We start from the raw sequence: 24,781 nt of genomic DNA on the forward strand, positions 1-24,781 counted from the left end.
CGCCGGCCCCAGCCTTTTTTTTTTTTTTTTTTTTTAATTTTTTTAAAAGATTTACTTATTTATTTGAGAGGCAGAGTTACAGACAGAGAGAGGGAGAGACAGAAAGAAAAGTCTTCCATCTTTTGGTTCACTCCTCAAATGGACACAATGGCAGGAGCAGGGCCGATCTGACGTCAGGATCCATGAGTTTCTTCTGGGTCTCCCATGTGGATGCAGTGGCCCAAGCACTTGGGCCGCCCTCCACTGCTTTCTCAGGCCATTAGCAGAGAGCTGGATCAGAAACAGAGCAGCCAGGACCCAAACTGGTGCCCATATGGGATGCCAGCACCGCAGACAGAGGCTTAACCTACTACCCCACAGCGCCGGCCCCTCGGTATCAGCTCAGGCTCCTAATTCCAGCTTCCCAATAATGCAGACCTTGGGAAGCAGCAAGGTGAAGACTCAAGTAAAGTCCCTGCCACTCATGAAAGAACTGGATTGAATTCCCAGCTCCCACTGTCCGCCCAGCCTCGTACCAGTCGCTGGATGGGAGCTCACTCTACCTTAAAAAAAAAAAAAAAAAGAAAGAGAAAAAGTACTAAGACGAATTCCTCAATGTGAAGAAAAATGAGTAGGAACACATGGAAGTAAAAAAATACAGAAAGGAATGAGTAACAACAAAACATAATATAAGGAATTCTGAATAAATACTGACTGCAAAAATGAGAAGTATAATGTCTTATAATATTTTAAGTATACTTCTACAATTAAAATATGACAACCATAACATGAAAGTAGTGGAATGAGAAATGGAATTAAAATTTCTACAGTATTTGTATGTCTGGGAAATGATCAAAGGATGAATTTACATTAGACTGTAGCTAAAGTCATTCTGTCCAGCACCAAGTACACACATCAGTATTTTAAAAAGGTCACATAAAAATGAAATTTAAAAAGTTGATTTTGGTGCAAAAATTTTCAAAATCCATGCATTTTTTCACAACACATTTTTCATGAACCTTCTGAAGATGCCTCATATGCATGTATTTCCAATTATTTAAAAAGAAAAAATCTTTTCAATCCATTTTTTCCATGAACTTTTTGAAATACCCTCCTAGTAAATCACATCCAAAACCTGAAAAAATATTTTTAAAAATACATAACATTGGAAAATCAGACTTTTTAATACTTTTTTAAAAGATTTATTTTTATTTATTTGAAAGGTAGAGATCCAGAGAGAGAAGGAAAGAGAAAGAGAGGGAGAGAGAGATCTTCCATCACTGGTTCATTCCCCAAATGGCCAAACTGGCTAGGGCTGGGCTAGGCCAAACCCAAGAGCTTCTTCCAGGTCTCCCACATGGGTAGCAGGCCCATGAACTTGGGCCATCTTCTACTGCTTTTCCAGGTACACTAGCAGGGAGCTGGACCGGAAGTGGAGCAGCCAGGACTCAAACCGGAGCCCATATGGGATGCCGGCCCTGCAGGCAGCAGCTTTACCTTCTTTGCCACAGCGCTGGCCCCAAACATCAGATTTTTTATACCCTTTTTCTCAGGCAAGTAAATTAACGATTAGGGAGTGGCCAATGTCGTGGCACAGTGGCTAAAGCAATGCTGGCATCCCATACAGGCACCCCAGTTCATGTCCTGGCTGCTCCACTTCCAGTTCAGCTCCCTGCTGATGTGCCTGGGAAAGCAGTGGATGCTGGCCCTAGTGCTTAGGTCCCTGTACCACGTGGGTGACTGGGAGGAAGCTCCTGGCTCCTTGGCTTTGGCCTGGCCAAGCCCCAGCCATGGCAGCCATCTGAGGAGTGACAGATGGAGGACCTCTCTGTCTCTAACACTTTCAGATAAATAAAATAAACCTTTGAGAGAGAGAGATTGGGGAGCAATAATTAAACTAATTAGTGCTGACAGCTGCCCATATCCGCCAGGGAGACGACATGCACTACAGCTGGGAATGAACTGATACACTCACCCTTCAGCGTTTGCATCACAATATCAGTTTTCCCCCTGCTGGCTCAGATTGATTCTCTAGGTTAGTCCGTAACTGTCGGCTTCCAAGTTGTCTGACTTAAAACGTCAGTCTGAGGCAGTGGCTGTCCTCAGTGTCTGGTAAAGCCCAGGACAGCACAGGCAGGCACTGAGTAAAATCCCCCAAGCGGGAAGGCGGAGAACACTGCGCGCGCTTCTTCGGTGATGTTCCACTTCTCTGCAAGAATCTGGAGGTAAAACCAGGGTATTTGCCAGGAGCTGGGAAACCTGGGCAGTTCCCTACAACCAAAACATTATAAATTAACAGTCTGCTTATACAGATCTAATAAGAATGAATTTCTTAACGTTGACATAAAAGAGCAAGGGCGACTCACCAGACAATGAGATGCCTTACGTCCTGCTTCTTTCCTTCCAGTTTCTCTTTTTCTGCTCTTTTCTTCAACTCGAAGCAAAATTGTGGGTTGAGATTTGTGAATGCCGTCCAACGGCAGCCTAAGCGTTTGACTACACTGTGATGCTGTCAGCAGGTGAAGTTCCATGGATGGGGCAGGACTGCGGGAGTGGGTGAGGCAGAAGAGCTCGGGCCATGGCACCAGGCACGAGGATCGGTGCTGACACAGGTGTTGCATACCAGGAGCAAGCACACACACCTAACACAGCTCCGCTTTTAAAGACGTTATATAGCTACTCAGCAAGACTCAGGAGGACGATTTCCCACTACCAGCTCTTGTGTTTTTCAGGTGAGTGAGACGGCAGTGTTTACTTCTACCCTGAACTGTGACTCTCAGTGCCCAGCGTGGTGGTGATGCTGAGATCATAATTTGAGTGAATTTTGCAAAGGGATGATAACCCAAATGGCAGCATGACAAACCACACTGATGTGAAGTTTACTAGTAGTTGAGTCTAAGTCATAATCACTGGTTATTAACCACTTACCTAACCAAATGTAAATAATTTGGTTACATTATTTTCAGTTCAATTCCAGATATCTACATCATCAACACAAAAATGGCTTTAACTTGGGTGTTCCGTGTTGAGACAGAAGCACAGGGGACATAGTCTTTAAACAAAAAAAGAATCTGAGCTCGGTTCTGAAGATAATTAGGTCTAGCATGTAACGACAATCCTTTTACTGACAATGCTGTAATGACAATTTCTAAAACAATCAGATGATCACAAAAAAATCTGTAAAAGTGAGATCCAGATCTACAAGAGTTTAGAGCAAACAGCATAAATGCCTGCAAATATACAACACACAGTAAGATGCTCTCACAAAGCACACTTCATAGTTTATAGAACGAAAACAGTCTGTAATTTCACTATCTGCTCAAGTGATCTTTCTAATGTAATTACTGTTGGCATAAGGTAGAGAGAATATTTTCACTGAGCCACCTCTGATGCAGCCAAACTATTTTTTTAAGTTTAAAAACACTGAGTAAATGGAACTCTGTGCATCTCACCACATATAAAATCTGTGCTGTTCTGTAAGAAGCCAGGTGGACTGGGACCTAGCAGTTAACTAAGACACCTTTTAGTAAATGGGGAGGGCCTGTAGGGCCAACTCACAAGACAGAAAGTGACTCTATTATAATATGTCACCCACACACACAAATATTTTTCTTCACCCTGTAATTTGTACATCACAGACCAAGAAATATCAATGAGAAGAGCTGTGTGGGGTTATGCTTGGCAGACATTAGTAGTTTAACTAAACATATTTTGGATATTTCACCCCTGAAATACTTCGAGAGATGTATCCATTTCTAATTATACAGTTGAGTATTTGTTAAGAATGATTACATACAGAGTGACTCTGATTAGATGATTAGATGAGTGCTGTATTACGCTTCCTCTTTTGATTATCCCTGGAAGGCAAAATGCTTACTCCCCATGCATCTCTCGGGTGTGTGATATTATTTTCATGCACATGCTCTTGAGACTCCTGAAACTGTTACGTCTTGGTGGTGGCTTGTTTTACTGTGCAGCTCTCCTCTGCCGTCTCTAGTCCCTGTGTCTGCCATTGTGCTGACTCAGCTCCTTTTCTGGGGCAGGGTGGGGGCGGGGGTGAGACTTATCAGTTATTATGCAGCAGGACCTGATGACATTCCTCCAAGGCCATGGCTCTCCTCCACTCTCACTCCATCTGTTGGATGCTGCAGTGACCCCAGCGTTAGAATGGGGGGAATTAATTTATCAGTAACTGTCACATGTAAGATGACAACAAAGGTTGGCTGACCATGAATGACTGAGTGCATCAGTGAATGTGGTGAGCTGCCATGAACCCAAACTTAATATAAGACCAAAAGCAATTCTCCCTGACTCTGACCACAGCCTGCATACAAGAAGTAGGGGACAGATTTGGGGAGATAAACAACTGCCCCAAAAGGAAGGTGCTGATCAGTTTAGAAAACCAGGCCCATTTTCTTTGGGCCATGAGCAGATTACCACGGACACAACAGAAGCGGGGGCTTGGGCTTTGTTTCCTTCCTTTGGCTTTGTGGCTGGTTCTGAAGTAGCCACATGGTCAGAAAGAGGAGAGGGGTTGAATCCTGAAACAGTGACCTGCTAGGAGTTTAGGTGTCCTGGAAAAGTCATTGCTTCATCCTTAAAAAACTGGGTAGACCAAGCTCTAGGCCTGAAAAAACTACTGTAATTAAAGGCTCTCATGGTCATCCCTACATACTACATGTGTACTTCAAGTCGTGGAAAATGGAACTAAAAGACAAGCTTATTTCAGCACAAAGTAATTCTGAAATCGATACTTAGTTTGTTCATAGGATGCATTTTCCACTTTTTAAAGACTCCTTACGTGCATGGATTTTAAAAAGACTTCTAGCAACAAAACAAACATCTTTTAATTCCATTTTCCACAAACTTTCTGAAGTCCCCCTGCATATGTGCCACCAGGGGAGGGTTTCAGGTTGGTAAAAGAGCGCTCTCAAAGCCCGCAACACACAGATGTGTAAAGTTATCATTACACAAAACCATGCAGATCGCGGGTAATATCTGTGCTTTCCAAAGCACTATTCCCAATAGTTTTATTTCTCCTCTTGACTATCAGCCAGGTAACTTGTACTTTTTTTTCCCAGATGAATTATATACATTTTTCCAAGCTGATTTCTGCTTGGCCACTTCCTGACCATTTCCAGTCTCCCCAGGACCCTTAAAGTTAATTTCTCCTTCCTTCCGGATGGGACCTCTTAGTTCGTTCATCTGTGAATTTCATCAGTGTCCTCTCTAGTCTCTGCTACAGATTATCAAGACTGATGGTAAATAGACCAGATTTCATGTCAACCCCTTCCCATTAAACCAGCCAAGCAGCAAACCACATTTGATTACATATCCAGAACTGCACCACTGCCTTTTGAATAGAGGAGAGGAGATGGGTAGAAAACTTCTGTGTATTTGATTAAACCTGTGTAACTCCTGAAATGCCCAAATTGCACAAGGATTTCTGCGTTAAGTGTTTAGTGTAGAAGTCTGGCTCCCCGCAAAGCTGTGTAAAATATACTGCTTTTGAGCTGTTCGTTGAGCTACTGCTTATCTCTCTTAAAAACGGAAAAGGTGGGGGGGGGGGGCTGTGCTGTGGCATACTAAGTTAAGCCAATGCCTACAGCGCTGCATCCTGTATGGGAGCCAGTTCAGGTCCTGGCTGCTTCTCTTCTGATCTAGTTTTCTGCTTATAGCCTGGGAAAGCATTGGAAAATGGCCCAAGTGTTTGAGCCCCTGCACCAGCGTGGGAGACCCAGATAAAGCTCCTGGCCCCTGGCTTTGGATCGGTCCAGCTCCGGCTGTTGCAGCCATTTGGGGAGTGAATCAGCAGAAGGAAGACCTTTCTTTCTTTCTCCCTCCCTCTCCCTATCTGTAACTCTGCCTCTCAAATAAATAAAATCTTTAAAAAAAAAAAAAAAAAAAAAAAAAAAAAAAAAAACCTGAAAAGGCTTCAAGTTCACGGAAAACAGAGAAGCAGGCAGTCATCTTTAACATGTCACAAAAGTCCGCGAATCAAATACAGCTTCTCCACAGACTGCTTCTCTTAACCTGGTCTCAATTTTTCACATCACTGCTTCAGTTTAGACCCAACAGGCAAACGTTCCTCTGCAGACAGTTATGACCAAACAGAGAGATGATAAAGGGGGCTGCGGCTTGGCAATGAAGTGTCTCTTAAAGGCCCACTCCAAGAAATACGTTTAAGTTTACATCTGAGAAGGGAGAACAACACGACCCCGGAGTGGCAGGGCGCAGTGCAGGCCAAGTCCACAGGGAAGAGGCCCTGGGCCAGACTCTGGCTGTTGGCTGTCTGTGAAGTAGGAATGGTGAGTTTGATGAGGCACCCCTCCATGTAAGAGACTGACCCCCAAGAGCATATTAGGGGGTAACTCTCCTGCAGTGTTTCCTAACTGCACTGATTTCCTGGACCCAGCTATGATTCACTCCCACTACGCTGGCCTCCTCAATCCATTTCTTGTGTCTTTTAAATCACTTAGCCTTTTCTACTTCTAAAGGCTACATCTCTCAAATTCACTGACTTCTCCCGTATCAGTGTCACTGCCCTAGTCCACTGTTTCTCATCTGACATCTGATTGGTCCCCTAGTCTCCTCTCATGCCCTATCTGATTTATTCTCCAAATTGGACCCAGAGTGTTGTTTTTTGTTTTAAGATTCATTTATCTCTTTGAAAGAGCTACAGAGAGGGAGAGAGAAGGAGAAAGACATGGAGGGAGGAGAAAAGAGAGACAGAGACAGGAGCCAGGAGCTTCTTCCAGTATCCCATGTGGGTGGCAGGGCTCAAACACTTGGGTGATATTCTGCTGCTTTTCTCAGGCCATCAGCAGGGAGCTGGATCGGAAGTGGAGCACCCAGGACTCAAACCAGCATCACAGGCAGCAGCTTTACCTGCTATGACTTGACACCAGCCACCCAGAATGTTCTTAAAAGTCTGAGTTCTGGGGGCCAGTGCTGTGGCGTAGCAGGTAAGACTGCTGCCTGCAGTGCTGGCATCCCATATGGGCATTAGTTCGAGTCCCGGCTGCTCCACTTCTGATCTAGCTCTCTGTTATGGCCTGGGAAAGCAGTGGAAGATGGTACAAGTCCTTGGGCTCCTGCACCTGCGTGGGAGACCTGGAAGAAGCTCCTGGCTCCTGGCTTTGAATCGGCACAGCTCCGGCCATTGCTGCTATCTGGGGAGTGAACCAGCAGATGGAAGACCATTCTCTCTCTCTCTCTCCCTCTCTCTCTCTCTCTGTAACTCTTTCAAATAAATAAAATAAATCTTAAAAAAAAAAAAGTCTGGGGGGGTCGGCACCATGTCTCACTTGGTTAATCATCTACCTGCGGCGCCGGCATCCCATATGGGTGCTGGATTCTGTCCCGGTTGCTCCTCTTCCAGTCCAGCTCTCTGCTGTGGCCCAAAGGGCAGTGGAGGATGGCCCGTGGGCCCCTGCACCCACATAGGAGACCAGGAGGAAGCACCTGGCTCCTGGCTTTGGATTGGCACAGTGCCAGCTGTAGCGGCCATTTGGGGAGTGAACCAATGGAAGAAAGACCTTTCTCCGTCTCTCTCTCACTGTCTATAACTCTACCTGTCAAAAAAAAAAAAAAAAAAAAAAAGTCTGGGTTCTATCACAACATGGTCCTGTTCATGTCTTTCATGTCCTTGGCTCTAGGACCTGATTTTACTCGGGTTTAAACTCTGATCCCTTCACCTACGAGGTCCCTGCTAGATGAGCCCTGTTGCAATTCTTTGAGGATTCAGGCATTCTGCTTTAGGGACCGTGTACAACAGTACCTCTGCCTGGAAAGCTTTTGACCTCTCCTCTTCCCTCATACCATATTTTACAAATTCTTCAGAGTTTGGCAAAATATCACTTGCTTATGGAGGTCTTTCCTCTCATCTTTTACTTCAAGGCATCAGTTTTCATAGCATATTCAATTTCATAATTTATGGCATTTTGTAAAAAAGATAGGGACCTTCTACCAAACTCTAAGCTCTACTCACTCAGGCAGGGGACACTGCCTGTGATGTTCACCACCATGTCCCCAGCAGCTTGCTTGGTGCCTGGCCCGTGAGAGACCTTCAATGAAGGTTTGTTAAACGAATGAAACAATAGGTCCTCTTTTCCTTTCTCACTCTCCTTATTTCTCCTTCTCCTTTCCCCACCTTTATCATTCCCTGAAGATATGTCAAGGCAAAAAGTAAACAATAATAATAACAAACAAGAGATCTCTTATAAAAAGAATATCCAGGGGCCAGTCATGTGGCATAGAAGGTTAAGCTTCTGCCTGCAGTATCAGCATCCCAAATGGGCACAGGCTCAAGCCCTGGCTGCTCCACTTCCAATCCAGCTCCCTGCTAATGAGCCTGAGAGAGCAGCAGAAGATGGCCCAAGTCCTTGGGCCCCTGCATCCACATGGGAGAACTGGAAGAAGCTCCTGGCTCCTGGTTTCAGCCTGGCCCAGCCCTGGCCATTGCAGCCATTTGGGGAGTGAACCAGCAGATGAAAGAGCTCTCTCTCTGCCTCTCTCTCTCTGTCTCTCTCTCCCTCTCCTTCTCTCTCTGTATCTCTGCCTTTCAAATAAATAAATAAATCTTTTAAAAATATTTATTTATTTATTTGAAAGGCAGAATTAGAGGCACAAGCAGATGCCTAACCAATATCTTCCCTCCAATCCAACCTTTACATTCTCACTGTTCATCAAGCCTTAACACATCTTGAAACAGACCCCTCCTATTCTCAAAAAGCTTCCCAACAATGATGGTGCTGCTAGTCCAGTGTCTCTCAACATTTAATCTATATCTCTCTTTTGATTATTCAAGTCCTGCTGCACTTTCACTGTCAAAACAAAGTGATGAGAAAGTCTATCTGTTGGTTCTTTCCTCAAATGCCCACAACAGGTCAAATCCAGGAGCTGTAAACTTAGTCTGGTTCCCCTACATGGACATAAGCGGCCCAACTACTGGGGCCATCTGCTTCTATCTCCCAGGATCCACACTGGCCAGAAGCTAGATTGGAAGCGGAGGCAGCACTCAATCCCAGGCATTCCAATATGGGATGTGGGTATCCCAAGCAGCAAGTTAACCTACTGCGCCATAAGACCCACTCCTGAGAATCTTGATTATCAATTACACTGTGTGTTTTCCTAAGGTTGGGCTTCAGCTAGTATTTAGTACGTGGTAGGCACTCAATAAATTTTCATTAGATGAACTACTAAAACCTGAAATTCAAGGTTATCAATGATACAGTAATCAGTACATTTTTTCCAGTTTTGTATCCTATCACGCTCTCCTTGTAGTTCCCCATCCAGTCGAATCATTCCAGTATTTCTCATAGCATGGCTCCTGAACTATTAACATCACTGGGAAATTCATCAAAAATGCAAGTTCTGAGGTCTTCACCCCCAACATGCTGAATCAGAATATAATCTGAGTATAATCTAGTAATCTGTGTTTTTACAAATACTTTAAGTAAATCTAATCCACACTAAAGTTTGAGAATCACTGAATTCAACTACAAGGGTACTTCAAAGTTTGTGAGAAAATGGAATTAAAAGCTAAATTTACTTTGGTAGAAAAAAATCACTTTGGAAATCTATGCTTAGTTTCCATAATACACACTTTCCATGAACTTTTTAAAGATTCCTCGCATACATGATTTCAAAATATTTCTACAGCAAAATAAACATCTCTTAATTTCATTTTTCCATGAACTTTTTGAAGTACACTCATATTTAGTCTTGTATAAATATTATCCTTCTTACTTCCATGACTGCTCTTGTAATTTCTTCTACATGGAAACACCTCAGAATCTGTTATAGCTCCTGGCTAGTGCTCTGTAAATTTTTTTTGGCAGAGTAGCCAAAAACTCTACAATGCCCATTTGCAGCTCTCATAAAGCTTAAATGAAATCACACCTCTTTTTATGTACACATTATTTCAGTTGGCATTAGGAAATGCAAATTTGTTCTCAGTAATAATGCCTGTATTCTAAAAGTTGACTCAATTTTGCATATCTGGGGAGTAAGTCATATATATGAGGGTACTTCAAAAGGTTCGTGGAAGTGCATATTGTGGAAAACCTATGTATTTCATAAAATTTTGGACCAAAATAAGCTTATATTTTAAGTTCATTTCACCATAGATTTTTTTAAACTCCTCTTGTGTTATCTACTTCTCAGCACTCAAGTTTATTACATTTTGAGGGAGATATTTGTTCTCAATGTTAAGAGTTAGAGAGTGAAACTTAATAATTTGAGTTTTCCAGAGTTGAAAGTAGGGACTCACTAATATATATCTGTCCAATTATTAAGTCAAAATCATGCAACAGCTCTAGGAGCTATTGGGGACATGAATTAACCATAGAGGCAAGACAAGAAATTATAGACATGCCCTACACAGGTACATTCTTGGGCAGAAATAAAATTTAAGCCAGGGAAAGATACAAGCTAATTTTTCCAAGCTGAAGAGAGTTTACCCATGTTTCCAGATAATAGTAAAACTCCAAAACATGAAATGCGAAAATCAACTTGAAAGTTAATAGAAATGCAATTGTCCAAAAGAAAAAAAAAGCTATGTATAAGGAAAAGCCTTCAAATATTATGCACTCACCCACTCCCACACATAAGTGGCCATGAATGCAAGATGACAGAGATCATTTAAATCCTTTTCAGCAAATAAAACGCATTATTGGTACTAAGATGATACCTCAACATAAAGACAGGAGGATGGGCAGAATATTACCAAAGTCTACAATCAGATTTGGTTGGGAGCATTACTTAGGATACTCTGTTTGTCAGATAAGGAAGCAGCGTCAGAGACATATAGAACTTTCCCAAGATCACAGGTAAAGCAATCGCAAAGCATAGGTCAACTTGTTAGACCAGAGGTCCTCTCACAGTACCATTCTAATGTCTAGGGAGCATCAGCATCTGCTGGTAGCCACAAGAACCACAAAGAAACACAATGACGTATTCAGGCAAAGCCATCGGCTGTAATTAAATCCATCTGACTACTTACCAGGTACAGGAATCAATCTTACCAGTTCTTTAGCATGTTTCCTGACAAACTGGTCATGTCTATGACAAGCTCAGGACAAAAACGGGGTTTCACCATTATGAACATTTTTCAAAACTAGAGTTTACAGAATTTAAATATGTACCAGTAAACTGTAGTACATAAGATAGGCACAGAAACCCTAAGATGGGTCAAGTAAATGGTAACGAAAGCCCCCAACAAACTTCACTGCCTTTGCTCTGACACCCAAAGCACTACTGAAACACTTGCTTTCAACTGCACGGTTGACCAGAGCCTTCTTTGAGTTCTGGTTTCAGTAATTCCCAGGCAATACTTGGCCTTTTAATTCATTTTAAAACTGTAGGTCAAACCTCATTTCAATAACGAATATCCAAACTCTAATCCATACTCCATTGATTTTATGGATTAACTATGACACAGTTCTCTAGTCTTAGAGTTTTAGAGCTGAGAAGAACTTAGGAAAGCGTGTATTCCAATACTATCATTATGAAAAAGAACAAAGATTTGTGTGACAAATTTAATAAAAGACTTGCTAATCCGTTAGAATCCACACCTATAGAGGTAGCATGAAAGCTATTCAGTCGAAATTTAAACACACATATTACTCAGCATATTTCTATAGCGTGTGAAATATTGTCAGTAAATATAGCTTTTAAAATTAAAACAATTAAAAAACAGCAAGATTTTGTTAAAGTATTAAGAATTAAAATAAGAAACCATTGGGTAATCTAGTAGGAAAATTTCAGTAACAGTACTATAAAATTACAGTAGTATTTCAGTAATATTTCTAAAATATTTCTAAATACTTCAGTTATATATATATATATAAATGTATATATATATAATATTTACACAAGGGTTTCCCCTGCCTCAACACTTAACTAGTCTCTCATTCTTTCTCTTAACAACCCCTAACAAAGTAGAAAATATCAGGTGAAAAAAAAATTGTCTATGTACAGAGAATGAGTGCAATTTAAAATTTTCAGATATCTCACACTTTTTAATAATATTTCAGGGAGAAACAAATCCATTAATACTGTCACTGTATAACTATAGAAACAAGACATAAAACTAGAAGTTATAAAACAGGGCAAAATTTACTAACAGCCCAAAATGTAAGACTGCAAATTCTGAGCTTTATATCTTAGGTAAAACTTAAAGAACTTCCTTTGCTGGAAGAAAGAAAAGGAGGTAGACATCTTATTCGCAACTTGTAAAAATATATATCAACATACCTATTGTTGTTTCGACAATTTCGACAATTAATGCATTCCATGGGATCAATCTGAGGCACAGCTGTGTACAATCCACCACCCTTGTCCGGGAGGAAGTTCAGGGGGAGAAAAAGAAGAAAAAATGCTTAAAATGCCACACAGACTAGTAACCAAATTGATAATAAACAGGCACATGGTATATTTTGACCAATTCCCCAAGCAACGTGATGCTTATCACTTTTTGCCCATATTCACCAATGAGTTCATTAGTGTTCTGCATGATATTAAACTATATTCTAGAAACTTTACTGCCATGTTTTTCCATGCATTTCTGTACTGGAAAAAGGCAAATAAATGGAGAGGCTTAGTCATTTCCCTTCAATGTTTCAAATCTAACAGGTCCAAAATACATTAAATACCATAACCTCCTATTCCTTTTCGGGCAGTCATGGAAAAGTCTTATGTGATGCCAGTTGGAGCAACAGGGTGTGAAACTGGTCTGCATGATGTCACAAGATTAAACCCATCGTCATTTTCCTGTAATTATTTCGATTAGGTCTGTTCACTTGACTACACTAAGTTATAAAACGTGTGATATTTTTCCAGATGGAATAGGTTCTCAGCCAGCAATGACTTGGAGGGGAGCATTAATATATTGATGTTGCTTTTGGCGGAAACTGCCCAGCAATTAAGAAAAATGCCCAGATTAACACATACCTCATTGTAAAATGTTCATTTGACATACACAACGGCAAACATGACGTTAAAAAGTGAGCTGCCCTTAAGAGCCAGAGTCAGGATTTTGCCTTCAGATGAAAAACAGCAGAGCTGAACTTGATCAGGGTGGGAGAAGCTGCCACCCTGCACCCAAACCCAAAGCAGGCCTTCAAGGTTAGGGAAAGTTCAGGCAATTGTTTTTCCTAGAATACTTTCCATTTCCATTCATCTGCTAACAACAGCCAGAATCTAAGCAAACCAAAAGTACTGAAAATTTCTCTAGCATTCCTGGTCCAACTAACACCAGGAATTATTAAGAAAGGAAAATATTCTTCCTGAGAGAAAGAATGCCTCTATGCTATATTCAGTCCATGATGGCCAACTCGTTATTAACCTAGAGGGGCAACTATTATCTAGATAGTAACTCCCTGTTCAAAAAAGAGCAAAGTTCTGTGTTCAAATACTAAATATGAGCCTTGTTTTTCTCTTCTTATGGAAACAGCGTGTGCTGTTCAAATTTTAACGTCCTCTCCCTCAGTTTTCTTGGACAAGGTTAGTAGTTTGGACTAGGAATGGTGACAAAAAAATTTTAGAAGGTCTGAATATAAGCCACGGCTTTCCACATAAAATAATGAAACCATTATTCTCTTTTTGGTAATTTGCACTAAAGCAAATTAAGTTTTTCTACAACATACAAAAGCTAGGTCACATAAAAGTCATTCAATTTCTAGCTTCAAAATATAAATGTGTGTGTGTGTGTATATATAACAGTTTTATTCTCCAAACATAGTATCTTAATAAATTTTATTAAGGCACAAGATTAAAAAACATCCTCTATGCTTCTTCAAATTGGAGTGCATTGTGTTACAGCAAACTCATCTGTAATCAGAACAATGACAAAAACCAAATGAAAGCATAATTTGGTCAACTAACCAAATTATCTATTTGATTAAATATAGATAGATCAAATTGTTTATTTGATTAAAAGTAATATGGATACACACCCAAACAATATAATAAATCAAACGTTGTAAGGTAGAGAATGCCTTTTAACCAGCATCCAACCAAAAATACAATAGTCTGTCTCTTCCAATTTCAAAAGTTATATCAGCTAGTTATCTCTAAAACAAGGTAGTTTTAAAGGTTTATCACTCCTGTGGTTAAGAATACTAATACGGTGAAATGCAAAAAGCTTCCAGGCCTCAACAACGACAAAACACACAGGGCAAAACTGAAGAGAGCCATGACAGCGCAGAGGTCACCATCCTATTGGGCTGCAGAAATGGCCTGCACAGCCTACACAATGCCTCCAGAAATCTGCATTAGCTTCTATATGTAAAATTCTGGCCAAATCAGAAAAGCTGTCACCACCAGGCCCTCAGTCCCACAGGACAACAGGTGCTGGACTGAAGCAGCTGCTTTTACACAGCACCTGTGCCGTCCAGTTTACTACCACCTCTACCCCAACCCTCTCTTTCCAACTTGCTGTATAGTTTCATGATCTGCTCGGCTTCTCGGCATTTGAGTTTTCAGACTCTGCTCTAAATAAATCAAAGTCTGGTCTAGGTCCAGTGGTATTTCTGCTTCATGTCTAGTCTGTTCTTTACTGGTATTCCTCTATCATCAGGGGTGGGCATTTGCCATAGCAGTTTAAGATGCCACTTGAAGGGCTGGTGCTATGGAGTAGTGGGTAAAGCCGCCGCCTACAGTGCCAGCATCCCATATGGGTGCCGATTTGTGTCCCAGCTGCCCCACTTCCAATCTCTGCTATGGCCTGGGAAAGCAGTGGAAAATGGCCCAAATCCTTGGGCCCCCACACCCGTGTGGGAGACCCAGGAGAACTTCTGGCTCCTAGCTTCGGATGGGCACAGCTCCAGCCATTACGGCTAATTGGGGAATGAACCAGTGGATGGAAGACATCTCTCTCTCTCTCTCTCTCTCTCTCTCTGCCTCTCCTTCTCTTTTTGTAACTCTTTCAAATAAAATAAATAAATCTTAAAAAAAAATGCCACTTGGAGCACCTGTATCCCACATGGAAATGCCTGGGTTCCAGTCTTGGAGGATATTTTTCTGATTCCAGCTTCCTGGTGATGTACGTCCTAGGAGGCAGCAGGTGATGGCCTAAGAACTTGGGTACCATCATCCACATGGGGGACTCTGTTTGAGTTCCCAGCTCCCTGCTTTGGCCTGGCCTGGCTCTGGCTGTTGTGGGCTTTTGGGGAGTGAACCAGCAGGTGGAAGATTTCTCTCTCTCGATCTTTCTCCCTCTGCTTTTCAAGTAAATTAAATAGAAACTGAAGTAATGAATATAACTATTATTCGATAATAGATAATACAAAGAGCACTCAGGATCAAGGGCCTGCCAGTGACACAAACTATTTCCATGGAAGTGAACCTCTGAAGTTCCTATACGGAAAAAAGCCAAGCACGCTGAGCCGGCTCTTGCCCCTCGGCACCCCTGGCGCCCCTCGGCACGGAGTACGAGCCCTGAGGCTTCTGGTTCTAATGACTTTCTCTTACATTCACTAGATGATGAGAATGTTCAAAATCCACACGTGTCCTGGTTAGAGAGTTCGTATGGGCGGAATAAAGCCCTCCGTTGAGGTTCCCATTCACCATCCCACTGACGCCATTAGGGGCCTTATGGTGAAGATGGGAGCAGCCGTTGGTGAGACCGCCATTGCTCAGGAAGCCTCGGCGAACGCTGCCATTGATGGGGTTCGCTCCCGAGAGAGTGGCGTAATCCATCATCTGCCCGTGAATATCTGACCCCTGGCAGAGGTATCTTGGAGGGTCATATTCTGTTAAAAGAGAACCAAAAACAAAAACAAAAAAAAGTCAGATACTGGAAAGGATAACCATCTTGCTAATCAAGATTTATTAACGAACCCTCTAAGGAACTACAAAGAGACTAAAATAAAATATTCTAAGAATGTTAACTGAAAGCCTACTGGTGAGCTCTGGTTTAATGAAGTTACTGCTCCGCTTTCTTCACAGTGTGGAGGTAGCTACGAACTCTGAGTTAATCATGACTCTCTTCATGGGGGAAGAGAAACGATCCAGGCAGAAATCACTCAAAAGAGAATAAACAAACTGTGCCAGCCAAAACCATCCAACTACTGCAACACCAAGAAATGGTGTTTAAATTCCATACACTTCAAAGTGCTGGAGAAAAACTGTCTGAAGCAACAGAAGACTAACTTTAGGTAAGACATTTCAAACAGCAATAAACAACCCTCATACGTAAAAGGATGGGGTTGTGTATGCACTCACTGACTATTCATCTAGCTCCTCCGTACAGCCGATGTGCAGGCTGTGGGGTACCAAAGGCGAAAGGCTACCCTCATTCCTTCTATTAAAAGCATTTCAACAACTGCCTGACAAGTCCGATGCACAGAGGCGTATCTACCAGATCTACTTAGAAACAGTAAAATGTCCCTAAGAAAGTACAGAATTGGAACTGCACAGGATTTGTTGTCAGAGTTTCCATAAATTCTTCAAAGGCACTAGGGCTCCCTGAGACTGGGCTGACGGTGCCTCCCCTCCACAGCCTCTCCTCCTGCTGGATTGTCTTGCACAGATGTGTACTGTCCACGCACCTGCTGATCTTCCCCACTAAACTGTAAGCCCTCCCTGAAAGGGCAGTGCCCACGTTCATCTTATTTGGCACTGTTTTCCATGGTCCAGCACAGTGCCTGGCACACAGACAACAGTCATGGAGCATCTGTTGAATCAATGAGGGAAGGAACCCAACTAGAATGACTTTCCCTTTGTAAATAAAGGTTTATGAGGTCCCAAAGGAAAATTACTTGATTCAGATTAACAGTGCTCAGAGAACTGTATTCAAATTATTCTTCTCATGATTCTGCATCCACTCACACCACTACAGGTAATAGCACTAAAGCCAGTGAGAGAAAGGCCCAATCAAATGATCCAACCCTTCAGCCTAACGCCAGCACCATCACCTGTTTCCCTGTCTATGCCGTGGACAGCACCATTCACTTACAATGGATTTTCTTTGCCCTCAGTTACTGACTGCATGGGGGCCACATGTGGGATCAGCTATAGCCGCTGAAACTGTCCATCCCTGCTGGGGTCCTTTGTTTTTGTGTATTTCCTCATTCTGGGGACAAAGAGGAAACCAAAAAGCTTCCTCCCACCACAAACTAAAATCCCTACTTGATGTGTTAATCCTGTTCTATAACAGCTGAGGGGTCAGGACAGGCAGGAAGGTGAGGTGAGAAGGACTGAGGAGCGGGAAAAAGGGTTCTAGGTCTCACAACAGTGCCACCACCGACAGCCCAAGCACACCTATTTCCAGGTGAGGGAGAGGATGCAATGCTGGGACAGTTCTGGTGCATAAGGACCAGAGAGAAGAAAGCGGTATCTCCCTCTGTGGGTGCCACGCAGTGACAGAACAGAGAAGTCTTCACTCTCTCTCTTCCCATCATGCCTCTTCTGGACCCGGCTGGCCAGTGTGGGGGTGTTTCTAGAGCAGTTCCAGAGCTGGCACTTCGAGTTCTCATCTGCTTCGGTGGTCCAGGGAGCTGGAGCTTCCCAGCACGAAGTCAGCTATTTACTTGACCTGCGTAGCTTGGGCTTTGGTGTTTATTTCTCCTGGGCAGTTTAATCTGATGCTCTACTTACTTTGGCTGACAAGTGGAAAAGTCTTCAAGTCACCTCCTCTGAATGAAGAATATCTAATGTGTTTCAGACCATGGCATTAACACAGGAGCATGTTAGAAATCAATATTTATCCTGGCAACATTTTTCTACCCATCTTCAGGAAAGGAGAAGGATTTCTGAATGACTTACTCTGTATGGTATTCTGCTGATGATTCTTCCATAGGCACATTGCAATGAACACCATGAGAATGAGAACCATGACGCCCAGCACGCAACCAACGACCAGATACAACATGTCACTGCTCCTGGCAGGGCTGGTTGCAGGCCCAAGGTTTCCTCCACCACCTGAAGAGCTGGGAGGGGTACTCAAGTCTTTGATGGGATACTCAGATGCTCCAGGAACCCGTTTCACTAGTTGAAATATAAAGGAAAACATGATGTCAGAGTGAACACAGAGTCTCTGAAATGGTTTATTCTCTGAAGGAGGTCTGGTTAGGAACGCAAGCCAGTCTGTTTACACTTGTCACAGAGACGCTTAGACCGCCAGTGAGTCACAGAGGACTCCAAGGTCTAAAAATCCAATGTGGCACAGGTTTAGCCTACCAATTTACAGAAATCTTAAGTGCACACAAACACAGCACTTGGTCCAACCCAAAATGTACCTGTAGAAGACTCTCAAAGAATGGAAATAAAAGTATTTCCACTAATGCATGAAATGAAAATTGCTTTCTATCTGATGTATTTGAGCTAAATAAGATTCAGAACTGTGGAGCCCATGCTGTGGCATGGTTGGCTAAGCTTCCGCCTGCAGCACCAGCATGCCATATGGGTGCCGGTGCTCTTTTTCTGATCCAGCTCTGCTTATGGCCTGGGAAAGCAGTAGAAGATGGCCCAAGTACTTGGGCCTCTGCATCTGTGGGGGGGACCTAGAGGAGGCTCCTGGCTCTTGGCTCCGGATCAGCCCAGCTCCAGCCATTACGGCCATTTGGGAATTGAAACAGTGGATAGAAGAACTTTCTCTGTTTCTCCCTCTGTCTGTCTGTAACTCTACCTCTCAAATAAATAAGAAAAAAAATTCAGAATTACATTTGCTATGCTTCTACTACATAGAAAAAAGTAAGTACCAATATTAGAAAATTTAGCTTTGGACTCTATAAAACCTATTTTAAGTCCCCAAACCTCACATGTGGTATTAAGCACTCCCAAAGAAAGGTTTCTGGAGTCCATGTAGCAGCAACTTTTTTACTTAATTCATGGGGTATTCTGGATAATGGTAATAAGAAAAACCATTAACAGGTGGGTCTCCAACTTCATTCTCTCCAGAGCACATGTCACAGTGTTTTAAATGTCACAGAAAAGCAAGAGCACAGGAACTGGCAGCCAGACTCCGGAACCAGAGTGTGGGAGTTCGGTCTCAGCTCCACCTTTCACCATTAGCTGTACAGCTTTTAACTCCCTGCATTCGTTCCTACATTTGCAAAATAGGGACAATAATAACAGCTCTATCCCTAGACAGTCACAAAGAGTTCTATGGGTTGAATGTCCTCCCCAAAATTCATGCTGCCATCGCAACAGGATTAAGCACTTAAGAGGTGATTAGGTCAAGAATAGTCAATTTCAAGAGTTGGTTGTTTATCTCAAGAGTGAGTTTTCTGGGCCGGAATTGTGGTGTAGCAGGTTAAACCTATGCCTGCAATACCGGCATCCCATATGGGTGCAAGTTCAAGCCCTAGCTGCTCCTCGTTTGATCCAGCGCCCTGATACTGCACCTGGGAAAGCAGCAGAAGATGGCCCAAGTGTCCCCACGTGGAGACCTGAATTAAGGTCCTGGCTTCTGCCTGGTCCAGCCCCGGCCATTGTGGCCATTTGGGGAGTGAGGCAGCAGATAGAAGACCTCAGCTGTGCGCACGCGCACGCGTTTTCTCTCTCTCTCTGCCTTTCAAATAAAATAAGTAAATCTTTTTTTTTTTTTTTTAAAGAGTGAGTTTCCTGGTAAGTATGACACCCTCTTTCCCCACTCTCTGTCCCACTTAACCTTCCACTGTATTATGATGCAGCAAAGAGGCATGGGTCACACGCTGACACTGAGCTCCTGAACACGAAGTCTGCCGAACTGTGAGCCAGGAAGCTTCCATGGTTTGCAGCTCACCCAGTCTGTGGCATTACAGCAGCAGAAAAAGGACCAATTCAAAGGGTAAATGAGTTAATCCTCATACAGCACCTAGGGTATACAGGGCAGTGTCTGATCGGTTTTCTATTGTTATTAGTTTTACCTTATTTCCTGTTGTTGTTTCCTAACAAGCCATAGAAGCAAAGCAGTCTCTAAAAAAATCCGCTCAACAAACTACATTAACTCAGGGTTCAGCTGTCGAGCAACCTCCACTGCAGAGAACAGAACTGGGAATAAGGAATGAAGGGACCAGCTTTCAAAGGAAGGAGCTGTCCATTGTTGAAAGCCGGAAGAGCGGTTGGCAGAGATTCTAAAGGAAAGTTCTACTTCAGGTGGCGGCTGGATTACACATTTCTAAGGCTGCTGCCAACCCGAAAGAAAACACAAAAGGTTTCTGAGGCAAAATGGTTGATCCACATCACACATTAAAGATCAGGGTTCCTCCTGGGGAAGTCCTTCTTTGTTTATCCTTTAACCACTCTTTATTTATCCAACATTTATTAGTAATTCTACCAAGCTTGATGATCTGGTTTCCAACCTCTTGCTTAACTTAAAAACACAGGACAGATGGCTTGCGTTGGAGGCTGTGTGCAACAGATCTATTTTAATAGCAATAATTAGAGATAGCTAAGCCTGAAACGAGAGAGATGACATGAAAAACAAAAACAGAAACCCAAGAACTAGAGGAAAAGTCCTGACACTCTCTGATCTTCAAAGAGAAGGAGAGGCCGGCGCCGCGGCTCACTAGGCTAATCCTCCGCCTTGCGGCGCCAGCACACCGGGTTCTAGTCCCAGTCGGGGCGCCGGAGTCTGTCCCGGTTGCCCCTCTTCCAGGCCAGCTCTCTGCTGTGGCCAGGGAGTGCAGTGGAGGATGGCCCAAGTGCTTGGGCCCTGCACCCCATGGGAGACCAGGAGAAGCACCTGGCTCCTGCCATCGGATCAGCGCGGTGCGCCAGCCGCAGGGCACCGGCCGTGGCGGCCATTGGAGGGTGAACCAACGGCAAAGGAAGACCTTTCTCTCTGTCTCTCTCTCACTGTCCTCTGCCTGTCAAAAAAAAAAAAAAAAAAAAAAAAAAAAAAAAAAAAAAAAAAAAAAAAGAGAGAGAGAGAGAAGGGGAAAAGACCAGCCTTCAACACCTGGGTCTTCCTGAAGACCTCACTGAGCTTCTAAAGACAAAAGCATCACTGTGCCAACAAAAACCTGGGGCCATTTTTTCATAAGTTAAGTCATATTAAAAAAAAAGGTTAAATCCTATTTCCTGTCTTCCACCTAAACAGCATGAGAATCGCATAATGCTTTTTAAAAAGTCATTCAACATGAATAAACATTTTAAAGATGATTTTCATTTTTCACGGATGTGAAAGTCATTAGGTGAAATCTGTATTCCCCAGCAAAGTAGGCTATTCTGAGCACAGCTACACTACCTCTGCTGGATAAACAGCAGCTATAACAATGCTGTCTGTGTGGTTCCATGTTTTGCCTGACATGTTCTTTATGGTTTTTTAAAAAGATTTATTTTATTTATTTGAAAGGCAGAGTTACAGAGAGAGTGGAAAAGACAGAGAGAGATATTCCACTCACTGGTTCACTCCCCAAATGGTCGCAACAGCCAGGGCTCGGCCAGACCAAATTCAGGAGCCAGGAGCTTCTTCCAGGTCTCCCACATGGGAGCAGGGGCCCAAGCACTTGGGCCATCTTCTACTGCTTTCCCAGGCCATTAGCCAGGCCTGGATCAGAAGTGGAGCAGCTGGGATTCGAACTGGCACCCATGGGATGCTAGAATTGCAGGAGGTGACTTTTCCTACTACACCAGCCCCAACATGGCTATATTCCTACACATATTAGGATAGGAGATGATATATTTCATTTCTACTTAATTTTACTCTATCACAGCATTTTATAGGCAACTAAAAAATGTTCATTAACAAATCAGTGTCCTGAACAAAACCCTTATGTATATAGTTTTTTTCATAGCAATTTACTGAAATTTTCCTACTTTTTAATTTTCCAATGATTTTCTCCTTTTTAATTCTTAATATCTTAAAAGTAACAAAATTCTTTTTAAAGATTTATTTATTTAAAAGGCATAATTAGAGAAAGAGAAAGGGAAAGACAGATACATAGATATCTTCCATCTACTGATTCACTTCCCAAATGGCCACAACAGCCAGAGCAGGGTCAGGCAGAAGCCAGGAGCCAAGAACTTCATCTGGGTCTCCCACATGGGTGGGAAGGGCGCAAGCACTTGGACCACCTTCTGCTGCTTTCCTAGGCATATCAGCAGGGAGCTGGATCAGTAGTGGAGCAGCTGGGCCTTGATCTGGTGTTCATATGAGATGATCGCGTTGCAGGTTGTGGCCTAACCCGCTGTACAATGCTGGCCCCTAACGTGAATTCAGCAGAAAGACACATGATCCAGGCCAGTGTTGTGGGGCAGCAGGTTAAGCCGGCGCCTGTAATACCAGCATCCCATGTAGGCACCAGTTCGAGTTTACCGGCTGTTTCACTTCCCATCCAGCTTCCTGCTAATGTGCCTGGGATTGCAGCAGAAGATGGCCCAAGTACTTGTGGAGACCCAGATGAAGCTCCTGGCTTTTAGCTTCAGCCTGGTCCAGCCTTGGTTGTTGGGGCCATTTCGGGAGCGAACCAGAATAGAAGGTCTATTTCTCTCTCTCTCTCTCTTTGTAACTCTGCCTTTCAAAGAAATAAATTAATCTTAAAAACAGGAGAAAGAAAAACAAAGACATAAGATTTAGAATTTAAAGCACAGAACTAAAGTTTGGCTTTATAATTCAATCTCTCTAAACTTCTGTTTCCTTGTTTTTGTTTTAATTTACTTTTTTCTACTCTCCATTTTAATTTCTATTATTTATTCATTTGTTTATTTTATTTGAAAGGCAAACAAATACAGAGAGAGAGAGAGACAGAGAGAGATCTTCCATTTGCAGGGGCTCAGCCAGTCTGAAACCAGGAGCCAAGTACTGAATTCAAATATCCCTTTTAGGTGGCAGGGACCCAAGTGTTTCAGCCATCACTGCCACCCACCAGGGTGTGCATTAGAGGAAGCTGGAATCAGAAGTAGAGCTGGTACTCAACCTCTTATACTGCAGTATGGGATGCAGGCATCCAAGGAGTGACTTAACTGCTTTGCCAAATACTACCCCTCTTCCTAACTTTTCAATAGGGATAATAAGATGCCCTGTAGCAGACACTGATGGCTGCCCCGCCCTCTGCCATGCTGGAAGGGCACTAACTGCATGTCCGCCTGAACCCTACCTAACCCTCAGGATAAATCCAGTGAACTGTCGGTGCACTGAGTCTTAGCCAATTGCACTTGTACAGACGTACAGGAGGAACTTCGGGGGCAACTTCCCTCGTTCTTAAAACAGCCACTGTCAGACAATGCAGCCCCTGGGCGTGAAGCCCAGAACTGCGGCAACCTGTGAGTGGTGCCAACCTCAGGCAGAAGATGGCCAAAGGGAAAGACAGAGAACAATGAACTTCTGAATTCAATAACTTGGGAATTACTCACTTCTGCACTTCCTATTTTGGAGATAACACATTTCCTGACTATTGAATCCTACTGAGGGTGGATTTTTGTGTTGCTTGCTGTTGACAGTGTGCCCATAGTGGGGGTGAGAACTAATGGAGACTGAACAGGAGTGCTTTTGCTTCGTGAATATCCACATGAGCTGTCTCCATGACTCGTGTGTGCTGTCTTCTGTTTTTGAAGATGGTAACATTTGACAGTGTACTGGATGTATGGAGACACACATGACAACACTCACCATGTCAATTTAGAGACTGCTGGTTGTAGATTACTACAATTAATGAAACAAGCAGATAGTGTTACACATGTTCTTCATAGCACTTTTCCTTAATATCCCTATACTTTAGTTAGTATTTTAATTCTTGTAGCAATCTCAGAAAATATTCAGCAAATATTTCTCATCTCTTTGAGGAGAATAAGAGAAAGGGAGTGATTTACTCAGAGTCCCACAGAAATTAGTGAACAGGATTCACACATATGTAAGTGATATTTTAGACAAGTGCTCTAACCAACATACTACACTGCTGTTGGGACAGTCTAAATGCACGCACCCAGAAAATGGTCAAAAGCAGAAACGTATTTCCTTAGAGAAAAACATCAATAGTTGGCAGGAATAATGCAGAGTTTGTAATTCTAGCATTATGTAGTGAAAAAGCACAAATTCTCACCCCCTCCTACCTTTAGTCTCGCAGATCATCACATTGCTAAATTCACTTTCTCCTCCTTCATTGAAACACTGCATTTTAATGTCATAGGAGGTTTCTGGCTGCAGGTGACCAATCATGTGCCATTGCTTGGAACCTAGAAAGGAAAAATAAGAGAGACTCTTTACATATAATACAACCTAAACAACAACACCAGTATCATTAATTTTTCCAGAATGAGGCTGGAGTGGCATCCTTCACCAACCACTAGAGTTTATGCAATTGTAAAAAGCATTTTACTAAAATACATGATAGATGAGTAGCATTTCTATTACATGACATGAGCAAACAATAAAAAGAGATAAACTGAATGAAAGTTGTATTTGTACATTGGTAGTAGTGTTTATATAATTAAAAATAATTAGTGGTCAGTCTCTCATAAATAAGTGCTAATCTTATGCATAGGTAAAAACAAACAAAACCCTCATATCCTCTGACCGTCATATTAGCCCAGTGAGTTAATCTACTATGTCCACTCACCAAGTAGCAACAGTGTAAGATCTGCAAATGGTTCATTACTCAGAGAGCACTTGACCTGTCACAGGAAAGGCCCCAGCAAAACGTTCAATTTTCTCGCAATGGATACGACACTAACAGACAAGTAAACAAACGCCTGAATACACTGCTGGGAATCATCAAAAGGCAACATTTACCATGGGAAACTCTCAGCTGAAGCGCCCATGGCTACTTTTCTTTTGAATCAGCGTCTCCAAACCACACCAGTATCTCTAGTAGAATGATTCTGCCATCCATGGCACACAGCCAGCATTTCATTTAGAGCCACTCGGAAACTGAAC

General features: G+C 42.7%; 1 protein-coding gene across 15 annotated transcripts in view; it reads right to left on the reverse strand.

Moving 5' to 3' along the window:
- CDON (cell adhesion associated, oncogene regulated) overlaps positions 1–24,781 on the reverse strand; it is a 108,747-nt gene that overhangs the window by 8,246 nt on the left and 75,720 nt on the right. For 11 of the 15 annotated variants that reach the window (XM_008259493.4, XM_070048248.1, XM_002708307.5 and 8 more), the window contains 4 exons: positions 23,959–24,081; positions 17,749–17,970; positions 15,454–15,734; positions 12,238–12,317 (listed from right to left, as the gene is read on the reverse strand). In XM_008259493.4, coding sequence (XP_008257715.1) covers positions 12,238–12,317; positions 15,454–15,734; positions 17,749–17,970; positions 23,959–24,081 — 706 coding nt within the window. Of the gene's footprint in view, positions 1–1,954; positions 2,251–2,345; positions 2,524–12,237; positions 12,318–15,453; positions 15,735–17,748; positions 17,971–23,958; positions 24,082–24,781 lie in introns of all 15 variants that reach the window. The other 4 variants (XR_007920241.2, XR_011378521.1, XR_001793506.3 and 1 more) reach the window with 2 other exon arrangements.

This window comes from Oryctolagus cuniculus, chromosome 1 (genome assembly GCF_964237555.1).
Source record: "Oryctolagus cuniculus chromosome 1, mOryCun1.1, whole genome shotgun sequence".
Taxonomy (NCBI): domain Eukaryota; kingdom Metazoa; phylum Chordata; class Mammalia; order Lagomorpha; family Leporidae; genus Oryctolagus; species Oryctolagus cuniculus.